Below are 12633 nucleotides of genomic sequence, written 5' to 3' on the forward strand. Positions count from 1 at the left end.
ACCCTCACCTTGACCTCCTTCCACCTATCACATTTCCAACGTCCCTCCCCCAAGTCCCTCCTCCCTGCCTTTTATCTTAGCCTGCTGGACACACTTTCCTCATTCCTGAAGAAGGGCTCATGCCCGAAACATCAATTCTCCTGCTCCTTGGATGCTGCCTGACCTGCTGTGCTTTTCCAGCTACACATTTTCAGCTCTGATCTCCAGCATCTGCAGTCCTCACTTTCTCCCCATATTAGAATTGCGGAAAGGTAACTACAAAAACATGAAGGCGGAGCTGAGCAGAGTTGATCGGAAGAAAGGCCTAGCAGGGAAGACTGTGGAATAGCAATGACAGGAATTTCTGGGGATAATTTGGAGGCTTAGCAGAAAGAAATCCCTCCCAAGGAAGAAGAAGCATACCAAGGGGAGGATCATGGCTGACCAGAGAAGTCAGAGACAGCATAAAAGCTTAAGAAACAGCATATAATTTGGTGAAGATTAGTGGGAAATCAGAGGATTGAGAAGCCTCTTAAAAATCAGCAAAGGACAGCTAAAAAAGCAATATGTGGGGAGGTGAAATGTTAGGGTAAACCAGCCTTCAGTGAAAAATGCCTTATGTAAACATGCTTCAAGTGTGTAATTATTTGGAGAAAGTAGGACTGCAGATGCTGGAGAATCAAAAAGTGGAGCTGGAAAAGCACAGCGGGTCAGGCAGCATCTGAGGAGCAGGAGAATCGACATTTCGGGCGTATGCCTAATGAAAGGCTTATACCTGAGCCGTCGACTGTCCTGCACGAATGCTACATGACCTGTTGTGCTTTTCCAGTGCCACACTTTTTGACTACGGCACCATCTAGTAATGTAGACATTAATGTACTCTTAGTAATCCAGTGATAATCACATGTGCTCTCCTTTCTGATTTTAACTAGCATGTGCACAAGATTAAAAATGCACATTCTAACTTCATGTGCAAGTGTATGGAGATCATATATCCAACGTCTGTCTGTTACTCGCTTGTTTTGCTCATCAGGATGCAATGAACAATGTCTCGGTTTCTGATTAGCCAGTTATAGATAGTGGTTGACGTACTAGATGATGATGGTTTATGTCTTAGATTGTAACTGCTCTTTTTTGGTTCTTTAAAAAGGTTGTTTTTCAACACTAATTCAAAAGTTCCCTCTGAGATGATTGCTAGTTAGCATTGATAAATAGCCCATCTGTATTTAGGTGCATAAATGGTAATTATGGCTGAAAGATTACATTTGGAAATGCAGCCGGCTGGGATTGTTGGATAGTTGTGTTAACCCAGGGAAATAATGGAAAGAAATTTCAAAAGGTTGAGTCCTGTTAGTAGTAGCTCATGCTTTGTTGCAGCACAAAGTGTTTAAAATTGAGAACAAATGCAGGTTTTGCAAATTTAATAAAAATAAATGCTGGGACTACACTGTGGGCATGGCAACGTTAGTGAAGAGAAAAGCATAAACTTTCAGGTCATTGTGACTTTTCGTAAGCACTAACTTTAAACTGTCACTCTTTCTCTTCACAGATGCTGTTTGGTATTTTGAGAATTCCAAACAATTTCTGTTTTAATTTCAAATCGAGAAGATTCATTAACTGGGAGTAATTGTCGAATGGTAGTTCAGCCAAGTAGTTCAGGTTGTATTCATATGGCTGGACTAAAGTTCAAGCAGATATTAGACAGCTGATCTGGAACGATATGTTGAAAACCTGGCTGCTTTTATTTTGGTTTGTGAATTTGTTACAATATCCCCTTAGTTTTTAAAATGCTAACTCTGAATGACACTTGACTACATATTCTCAAATACCTCGTGCTTTGAAGATGTCAGAAGAGTAATAACACTTTTGGTACTGAAGTTTATTACAATAACTTGTAGTTTTTTACTAATGTATTTTTTTTTATTGAGTAACCAGTATAAGCTTTGAATGAAAAAGACAGGAAACAGGAGCATGATTTGGTCATGCTCAAGAAAGATGATATTTGACCTTTAAATATCTGGGGAAAATTGAGTATTATATGTTTATGGGATGTATTGTTAGACTGTAAAGAATGAACAATATGTGGTCTGTATAAGTAGTTATTCATGACAATGATTTAACTAATCTGCTAATCTACAAGGCCAGGTGCATTTTTATGATATTTATTTAAAGGCCTAAGCAGTGACTTTCCCAAAGTGCAACTTATCTCACCTAAGCATTTCCATCGAGGATATATCTAAGATGTTGTATAAATATTTTGTTCATTATTTAGGAAGCTCATGTGGTTGGGTGACTACCATAATATCACCTTGTGATGCTTAGGATTGATCTGCGTGCAGATTACATGTCCACACTATCCATCATATTCAGCTGTTCACGTAACTGTAGGTTTCTGGTATATTATTTGTAGCCTTAATATAACTCTCTTTGTAGTATTAAAGGTGTGATTACTCTTTTTGCCTGAAGGTGTAGCTATTATATCATTTTGTCAAATTATTACATGACCGTGTTGTGGCAGTGGGATCGACAGCATTAGACTCCTGAGTCCAGGTTTCGGCAGCTCATGGTTCATCCACACAGCTTCATTATTGTCTTTGCTGCTCAGTGAAGTTTGTTTTTTTGGTTTTGGTTGCCCTGGGGCTGCCTCCTGATGGTATCCTGTGGGGGGGCCAGTGCCTCATGTATCTCCATCCCCACTCCATCTTGGGTGATGGCATCGGAGGTTGAGCTAGGAGCCCATCCATCGACATGAGTGATTTGATTCTTTGTACCACCATCGCAATCTGATGTGGTGACCAGTAGTGGACATTGTTGACTACATCAAAGCTTTAAACAACTGGGTGAAGAGTGCATTAAAAATGTGAGAAGGACTGTCAAAAGTAATGTTGCAGAACAGCAATATAGAGCGCTGAGTATAACTTCCATGAGATATGTCTTTAAGGAAGAAGCAGGCTGACAGTCCCAAAAGGTAAACCCTGAAAGTGAACGTTGGAAGCAGAACCAAATTGGACCTTCAAGAAACCTGTTTTGGAAGCGAAAGCAAGCCATTCAGATCGGGGAAACTATTTTCAGATCTGAGAAAACTCTTATCACTTAAAGTCAGGATTTTTTTTTCAAAGTTGTGTCACCATTTTGAAAATGTGGGAAAGATACCTGTCTATTCTGCCACTTTGTTTCAAGCTAAAGAGAAATTATGGAGGATATTCCTCTTATTTTAAAAGGACTGATTAGATTTAAAAGCTTGGGCAAGAGATTTACAAACTGTTCAAGAGCCTTTCTGAAACTAAATTGGCATTTTGAATGCTTTATTGCAACAATATTGCTGCATTTATGGTATTAAGACATTTAAAGCATCTCTAACTTTATTCCCACAACAATGTTCTGTTGGAGAAGTCTAAGTGTTTAGATGATTTAAAAACATGTCTTTTTGAGAGAAATAAATTGAAAGGCAACAATAGGTCGCATTTGTGCAATTTCAGTAGCCAGTAAGAGAAGGTTGTGAGGGCATTTTGTCAGTATATTCACAATATTCCCTATATTAAACTGGGATGCCACGGACTTGCTAGCAGAATGTAAAACTTTTTAACAGCATGTAGAGCTATGGTTTCTAGACTTATATGTTTCTGCAGGAAAGCAGGAAATTATGATTTTCTTAACAATTGGAATGATGATGCAGACTTAATATGTCACGGTTAACAGCTGAAGAGCTAAAAAAAAATCCACTGAAGGTAGGTCCACAGCAAAACCATTTCCAAGCTGGTTGAAGTGTGTGTATTCCTTGACTATAATTTCACAGTGTTTAGATAGAAGCTGATAGAATCTGTAGACTACTTCCAGTGAGCTGATGCATAATTTTTTTTGTTTGTTTGTGATTTTATCCAACCCTGTGAAAACTTCTAGAATGGTTTGTCTAGCAAATCTAAGACCGTTAGCGTCAAAAAGCATGTGTGAAAATACAAAGCAATTCTTGCAGGTTGATGAAGCTTACAGGTTTTAAGTATAAAAGAAAAGAGCTAGAAAAAAAGGGTGTCCTACTTGAAACAGCTCCAGTGGGGAGCTGGGGCCCCAAGTGAGGTCACAAACTTAAATAGTAGGGGTTGCAAGCTCTGAGGCTCCAGTGATCAACATGCCACCTCCAACTGTCATCAGTCTTCTCCTACCCTCGCTCCCTCTACCTTCATTTCTCACCATGGGGTCATGACAATTTTTGAGTCTCAAAATGGGGTCACAGCAGGAAAAAAAATTGAGAAGGGCTAAACTAGAACGCTCAATTTTGCAAGATATCCCTGCTACATGCACTATTAAAGTGTTCAACATCCAAGAGTGTGCAGGAAATCAAGTGCTACTATTCTACAAGGTGTTACGAATGTTCAATTTAATCACTAAGTTTGTGCATTTTCTGAGTTTGACCACTTCGTAAAATAAAATAAGCTCGCATCAGGTTTCATCAATAAATAAAACAAAATTGTACTTATTTTTAACAAGCTTATCATCAAACAAGTGGCAAAATAGATTAATTACTAACATGGAAACTTAAACTATGCCCCCTTTAAATCCAAACAAACACATATTCATTCACAAAGGACAGTTTTGCAGAAACATTGTGGGTAGAAAATATAGGCAGAAAGGAATAAATTCTGTGGATCGAGTCCAGACCACAAGAATGGAATGAAGTGACTTTCATTTGATGAAAGTCGCTTTTGATGATGATATTATGTTGCTGTAGCTTGTGGCAAATTGTAATTTGGTGGCCAGTCAGTTGGCCCTAGGTTCTTTGCTTAAGTGAAATGATTCTTTTCAGAGACTTTTAGTGCTGGTTTTCTTCCATTCACAGAAGGTACTAGAGTTGTAGTGGCTTAGCAGCTCTTGAGAGTTTCAGTACAACCACACTCCTGATTTCTGTTACAAAACTGGAAGTTCAAATAGGTACAAAAGCTTGTTGCTGGGCAGTTCTTTATTTCAATTCAAAGCCATTTGGTGTCAGCAGGCTGTCAAAGGTATGAAATCTAACTTCTCCAAAGGTTACTTGCCTTTATGTAACTGTTAGGTAAAAGCATTATGCTCCATTTTTCCTTTGAGTTATTATGAAAAAAAAGTTTGGTTCATTCTCTGCAACATAACAGCCCTCACTTACATTTTCCCAGCTGATTTTTTTTATCCATCCTTGATAAGATGAATCACTATTTTTAAATGCATTTCATCTCAAGGTAAACATGACAGGTTATGAGGGGAAAAAAAAACAAAAAAAGTCCTTCAATCATCCTTTGTGCTAGGTTTGGTACAATTTATCCTTATCTTTCCTTTCAAATTTCAACCTGTTCTGCTTCATTTAATTCTTGATATATCTACAATTACATTATCTTTTCCAGCAATATGAGCAATTCTTATAAGATTGAATTAACAACCAGTAACAATGCCAGAGGTTCCTGTAGGTATACTTACTAATATTGGTTAGAAATTTCTTAGAAAAGTATCCCACTGACTTCCCTATTCCTGATTTGTCATCTTGCAATAAAACTGCACTGACCTCCAAGTCAGTTGCATCAATTGCCATTTTAAAAGGCTCAGTGAAGACAGGGGGAGCCAACACAATTTCATCCATTAGGATTTCCTTTAGATTGTAAAAACTGTTTGACATACGTTTTGACAATATTGCCTTTACCTATTTTTTGTAATAAATCTGTTAGAGGTGTTCGACATTGAGGTGTTAAAGTTGGTATATATTTCTGATAAAAGCCATGCATCCCCAGAAATCTGATGATTTCTCATTTAGGTTTAGGAATAGGAATTCTATCTGATCTTCATTTACACTGTTCTTGACAACTTGCCCTTATGCATTGTGGCCTGGGTCAATTATCCTCACTTTTGCAAACTCATTCTTAGCAAGATATATTACTTAACCAGCTACATATAATTCACTTTAAATACGCCTTCAAATTGTTTTTTTTCCAGGTGTTGCAGTACATCTAGATATTGCCTAAATGAAATACACAATTAGGCATACTAACTACTACTTGATTCATAAGTCTTTAGAATATAACTGGGATATTTTTCAAAGCAAATGGCATGACTCAACATTGATGCAACCTATTTCATATAACAAAAGCTGTTATTTATTCAACTGTTAATGTTGATGGTACTTGCTCAATAATTAATTGTCACAATCAGAGATCAATCAATTATCAAAGACGCATTAGAAACTGCAGCAGACCATTCAAGAAGCACTTGTAGAATTGGATGATAAAAGAATGGAATGTCTTACTTTCTGCTGAATTAATGAAACTAAAAACTCAGTTCTGTGCTGTGGAGAGGAAAATGAAACTCCAAGAGCAAAACGGTGAACAACCAGCTCAGATAAATGTAAACTTGAGAATACCATCTTGGAAATGAACAAGATTTTTTATGGGATGTCTGTGTTTCGACCTCAAACATGAATGAAGGGCTGAAAGACCAAGCAAGGAAGCACAATGAGCTACAAACTGTGCATCACCAATCCATTGACGCAATTGTCCATCTGCTGGAAGACTTGCACAACTCCGACAAAACACAGATCAGGCTTAGCATGAGCAACTGCAGAAACAATGGCTTGAACCCAGAGCACATTTGAGGACATTACAGCCTTGTAAAAACAGGTGGAGATACATAGCATGCATTGCACTCATAACAAGGTATGGAAGACCAATCAGGAGATGATCATTTCAGAAATAAATGTCAGCAATGGTGTTCTGGTTAGAGAAATGAAGTAGGGTATATAAGAACCCAAGCAACCATTGAAGCAGCAAATATAAGAAGACTAGGCTTCCAAGAAAACAAAATAGAAAAAGCAATTTGAGAAGTCAAAATGGCAGACAGTATCGAGGATGGAAGTTATCATCTCCAGACAAAACCATCACCATGAGTTCTACAGGTTTCAGAAAATTACTTTTATGTTATAGCCACTTCTAGGTTGACTTGTAATGGTAAATAGTCTAACTTCCTTTCGTAAAGAAAGGATATTGTATCTTTTCCTTTAAGGCACTTTACATGTAGTGCCTAAAATTGTTAAAGGTATAAATGGCTGCAGCTCTGCCTGCCAATCAATCTGACTGGACATGTGCAGGCAGGCCACAAAGAAGTCCGATTAAATAAAAGTGCTCAAATCTTAGCAGGTCTGACAGCATCCATGGTGGGAGATGCGGTGTTAATATTTGGAGTCCAATATGACTCTTCTGTGGAACTCTCTATATCTCTCCACAGATGCTTTTTTCCAACAATTTTTATTTTGGATCTTCAGCTTCCATAGCATTTTCAATCGCATGGAGCTCTGCTGGAATGTTTCCGTGTCTTTTATTATTTTTAAATAAAGTCAGTCATGCAGTTCATCAGTCCCTGCACTGTAGATAGTGTAAAGGGCATTCACCAGGATTTAGCCTAATCTAAGTTAAAGACTAGGTTCAAAGGGAATTTGAGGAAAAATAAATTTCATCCAGAAGGTGGTGGGAATTTGGAATGCACTGCCTCAGAGGGCAGTAGAGGCAGGAGACCTCACAACCTTTAAGAAGTGCATGGATGAGCATTTGAAATGTCATAATGTTCAAGGCTGTGGGCCAAGTGCTGGGAAATGGGATTAGTGTAGCTACGTTGATATGGACTTGATGAGCCAAAGAATATCTTCAGTGCTGTATGATTCTAGAACATAGAAAAATATAGCGCAGTACAGGCCCTTTGGCCCTCGATGTTGCGCTGATCCAAGCCCACCTAACCAACACTAGCCCACTATCCTCCATATGCCTATCCAATGCCCGTTTAACTGCCCATAAAGAGGGAGAGTCCACCACTGCTACTGGCAGGGCATTCCATGAACTCACGACTCGCTGAATAAAGAATCTACCCCTAACATCTGTCGTTTACCTACCACCCTTAATTTAAAGCTACGCCCCCTCGTAATAGCTGACTCCATAGCTGATTCTATGTGAGTATCTTACAGCTTATCACTGTTCAATCTCTAGCAGTTTCTCTGAACCGATATCGAATGTTCTAAAGTTTTGAAGTGTGTTAACTCGCAGCCTAGTTTTTGGGAGGCTTGAGCAATCCATCTCGAGGAACGCATTTATGTCAAAGAGAAAAATTAAAAACTGGCTTGGAGAGAGAGGCATTATTAAACTTTACTATGTGACACCCAGCTGGTCAAAACCAGAAATGAAATTTGGCATCAAGTGACCCAGTGCAGTAGGTAGCAAAACTGAACAGATGATAGTTAAAACCACAGACCAGAGGTGTATTGTGGACAAAAAGCTGCATGATGATTATGTATTCAATTATTTAAGATTTTGGAATAATGTACGGCACTGTGGTTGGTGTTTGCGACAGCGACCATATTTTAAATACAAAAGAAATCATGACTTCACCATTGGTCTTGTGGTCATTATAACCTTGTAGTTGGTGTATGCATAAAGAGACACCTCTTATGTAAAACGGTATTTCTAACAGCATCTTTAGAACAAACTTATTGTGTTGAAGGTTAATGTCCTTTCTCTTTTCCTTTTTGTAGGAAATGATGAGCAAGTGATTGTTCATGATGTTGAAAGGTAAGAAAGGAAAAAATAAGCTCCATGTAAAGCAGCATCACAACATTTATAAAAGGGCAATAAAGTCCAAAGAAGCAAGCAAAGAGAAAAGCAAAAACCTTTCACAGGAATTGTTAAGCTAACAACTAATAGGGTGATGGGAGCAATTAGATTGCACTATAATTCTAGTTTCCTGATTGAGTTGTGCTGTTTAGGAAGATCTGTTTATTTAGTTTCAGCAGTTTGAAACTCATGCCTGAATGTGCAAATCACATTTTTGTGTTCTAAGTTGTGTTGATTTAATAAAGATGGTTGGAGCTAGTCTGTGCCAGTCTGAATTTTGATGAATGCCAGCCTAACTTGGATGTGATCTTGATGTCCCTTTCTTGACAATTAAGTGATGGACTATTTGGACTCAGTGCAGGGTAAGATGCAAACAATAGAGTTCTTGATGGGTTATAAAATGGAATCTTGGAGATTGACAGTACTTCAAGATGGCAACATTGTGGGCTGAAGTGGGAGCATGCGTGCAGTGGATGATATTCAGGAGATTAAACTTGACACTGCTGATGACTAACTGGATGTGAGATTTGCTCGTCAGCTCAAGGTATGACACAAACTAGTGTACCATTTAGCTGTATTCGAGGAAGCAGATCCAGTGATTGACAGAATAAAGATTAGAATCCTTAGTTTCAAGTATAGTTGTGCCAATATTTAGTAAGAATAGGCCAGTGTTCAAATAGTGTTTGCCCTGTTGACAGTCAGCTGTGCATACTCAGTCAGCCACATGAGTTTAAATACTGAACTTGGATTACTCGGCAACAATGTTTTGAGTGCACTGATCTGTGAAGCAGACAGTTTTGAATAAGTATGTTATCTGTTTGGTGTTACCCAAAAGCTTTGAATGTTATTTTCAATATTCAAATCGTGCTCAGTGGTTAATAGTTCAGCAGTTGCATGTAATTTTTCTGATAGATATTGGGCTGCTGTTTTCAGTCTGTCTTGAATGGTTTTGGGTTTACTGCATAGTCAGTTTTGATGTTTGATAAGAGGTCCCTACCTCTGAGCCTGGCAGCTCGCGTTCAAGTCCTGTCTGTTGCAGCGGTGTATAATAACATCTCTGGATAAGTTAATTCAAAAATATCTAAAAGAATGACTCAGTAATATTTACTTAACAGTACAAATGGGAAAGTTACATAAGATGTTCTGAAAAAGGGCTGTGTATTTTGAGAGATGAGAAGATTATTGTTGTTTTGCATATGTGGCAAATAGATTATACGGGGTTTTTGTATGTTTATACGCATTGTTACTTGTTGCCAATGTTGTGCTGTCTCTCGTTCTATCTGTTGTGATGTGAGCTTAATTATTCTTTTTTGTTGTTTCCTCCACAGTTAACAGCTTAGCTGGAATTATTAACAGTGCAAATTTTCATTACCTGTAATTTTCTTTCAGCACAGAAATAGTGAATGTTTTTCCCCATGATGATGCTGTATATGGCCTGTCTGTGAGCCCTGTGAATGACAAGGTGTTTGCTAGTTCTTCAGATGATGGCAGAGTCCTTATCTGGGATATACGAGATTCACATGGAGGCAAGTATTAAGAATTGACTTGTGCATAATATAATCCAATTTAAGAAATGTACTAAGCTTCTGTTAACTAGATTATAACCATGCTTTGTTTGCCTACATAGCAGTCACTGTACGTGTGTGTGTTTTTACATTTTAAAGATGCAATGGGAGTGCTTGGGTATTTATCTGTTTTTCTGTCTTTCAAGAGAACATGTATATGGTTTGGAGTCGAATGGTTCTTTATCTTGAGCTGATGATTGCTGTCATTGATTATGGTATTTGTGACCTCAATGCCCTTGAGTGCATGTGTAAGAGAATCAGAGATAGGGTGATTTTATTTTTTGTTTTTTTTTTAATCAACATGATTATTTCTGGGCTATCTCACAGGACTTTAATGGTCTCTGTTCAGTAGCTCAGCTGGATTCCACAAACTCTGCTCTTTGCAAGCTATTTCTGGTCTAGTTGAAAGGACTGAAGATTATACAAGATAAGTGAAAAAAGAAGACAAGAAGAAGCCCTAGAACTCTCTCCCTTTGCATCTTTTTAACCATTCCACTCTCCTTGAAGTCTACTTTCAGCTCTGAACAAATGTTCAGTCACCCCATTTTAAATCAGTTTATTTTCTGCTGTGCTTCCATGAAGTGTCTTGAGGCTTTTCCACATTTATATTGATCCAAAAAAACTGCCTCCTGAAGGGTCCTAACCCAAAACATTGACTTTCCTGCTCTTCCAATGCTGTCTGATTTGCTGTGTTCTTCCAGCTCCACATTTTATCGATTCTGACTTCCAGCATCTGCAGTCCTTACTATCTCCAAACTGCAATTCATTGCAGTTAATATACCACCTATCAGTTTTCCACCCGATAACTGAAGTATATCAGCTAGCAATCATCATTTGTTCTTTATTTGTTTATTTTTGTTAATGAAAATGTTACTAAAAATTGGTCTCTGGATTAAATGCTTGAGAATATTATCTTCTAATATCAGAGCTAAATTCAAGACTGTTTGACTTTGTGTTTTGTCAATATTATTTAAATTACAGATCAAATCTAGTGCAATACCTTTCACCTTTTGTAATTGAGCTTTCCACATTATCCAATATGGCAACAAAAATGGAAATGCAATGGAAATGTTTATGCTGATATGTTTGCTGAAGAGCTGTAGGTTTCCGTTGAAATCTAACTCTTTCTTTCTGATTCAGGTACAAATATGATTGAATTGCAAATCCAAAATCTTGGAATTGTGTAAAAGCTGCAAGTGCTAGACATGCACTTGTCTGCTTTTCAAGAACTCTCCATCTTCTTCCCCATGTGTGACAAGAAATTTCTATATTTGTGCTGCAAATTCTATTGGGGCTGTTATTTACTGTTACTGGAAACAATCATCCTCTAAAGACAAGTTTGATTTAAATTTCCATTATTCGATATGTGCCAAATAAATCATCCAAAAAGTATGCAAGTTAAATTGACTTGCAAAATGATATGCAATGAATTATGTTTGCAAACAGTTGCTTCATCGAACTTGGCAGAAACCATCTGCCTCATTCAGCCTGTGCCCCTCTCTCCACCCCAAACTATTAGGATGTATAATTTGTAAATAGCCAACCGTTAATATACTGCTTCCTCAAGTCAACATGCTGTGAATTGCTAGAAAATATCCAATTTCTGTGTCTAGCAGAATCACTGAGATTGTTTCTTTTACATTAACTTCAAGGAAAAACATTACTCAGTGAGCCATTCAAATCCTTAAATTTATTTGCTTATGGTGATTTATCAATTAGTTTAGTTTGCAGCACAAACTCTAGTGTGAGTGAAGAAGTGCAACCAGAACTGAAATCTAATGAGATGGTCTTTTGCAGCAAATCTGGGGCCACTCTGATTACCCATTCTCTACCAAAAATTTAAAGTAATATCCTGAGTGAAACTTCTTATGGAACATTAATCCTCATCTCCAAACATTAATCTGCAGTTGTGTCTCACTTTTCCAGAACCATTTTGTTTGGCAAATTACCCCTCAGCCTTTCACAGTGTGATGTTTAACCCTGTTGAGCCCAGACTTCTGGCTACTGCAAATTCTAAAGAAGGAGTGGGCCTGTGGGACATCCGCAAGCCTCGAAGGTGAGCTAATTCTCAGCTTTGGCGGGTCTTTTTTGAACTTTTGCCCTATTGTAAGAACCAGTTGTGTTGAAAGCTATAAAGCTGCCAGTCAATGTGAATGCTACCTGGTTGAGAGGGGTTGGAAGGCAACTTACAACTCTGGAGCTTGTCGAAATTTTGCATATGGCATTTTGTATTCAGTAATTTTTGCTGAGATGAATTAAAAGAACAATGATACCCTCTGCAATGGATTATTACATGGTATTTAGTTCAAAGGTCTCTGGTATTCAACAAATTCAGCTGACAAATTGGGCAGTAGGTATTTAGGAAACCAATGTTTAAAAGTTTGAATGTTTAAATGGAATAATGCAAGTTTTATTCATGTTTATGTGTTTATTTACCTTTAACAGAAAGCTACAAGAAATTATAAACTGTTGTGTGGTAC

General features: G+C 37.8%; 1 protein-coding gene across 1 annotated transcript in view; it reads left to right on the top strand.

The window, feature by feature from the left end:
• Positions 1–12633, top strand: part of dcaf5 (ddb1 and cul4 associated factor 5) — a 100825-nt gene that overhangs the window by 27533 nt on the left and 60659 nt on the right. Inside the window, exons 3-5 of the mRNA XM_043698096.1 lie at positions 8510–8546; positions 9978–10114; positions 12080–12209. Coding sequence (XP_043554031.1) covers positions 8510–8546; positions 9978–10114; positions 12080–12209 — 304 coding nt within the window. The remainder of the gene's footprint in view (positions 1–8509; positions 8547–9977; positions 10115–12079; positions 12210–12633) is intronic.

This window comes from Chiloscyllium plagiosum, chromosome 10, assembly GCF_004010195.1.
Source record: "Chiloscyllium plagiosum isolate BGI_BamShark_2017 chromosome 10, ASM401019v2, whole genome shotgun sequence".
Classification (NCBI taxonomy): Eukaryota; Metazoa; Chordata; class Chondrichthyes; order Orectolobiformes; family Hemiscylliidae; genus Chiloscyllium; species Chiloscyllium plagiosum.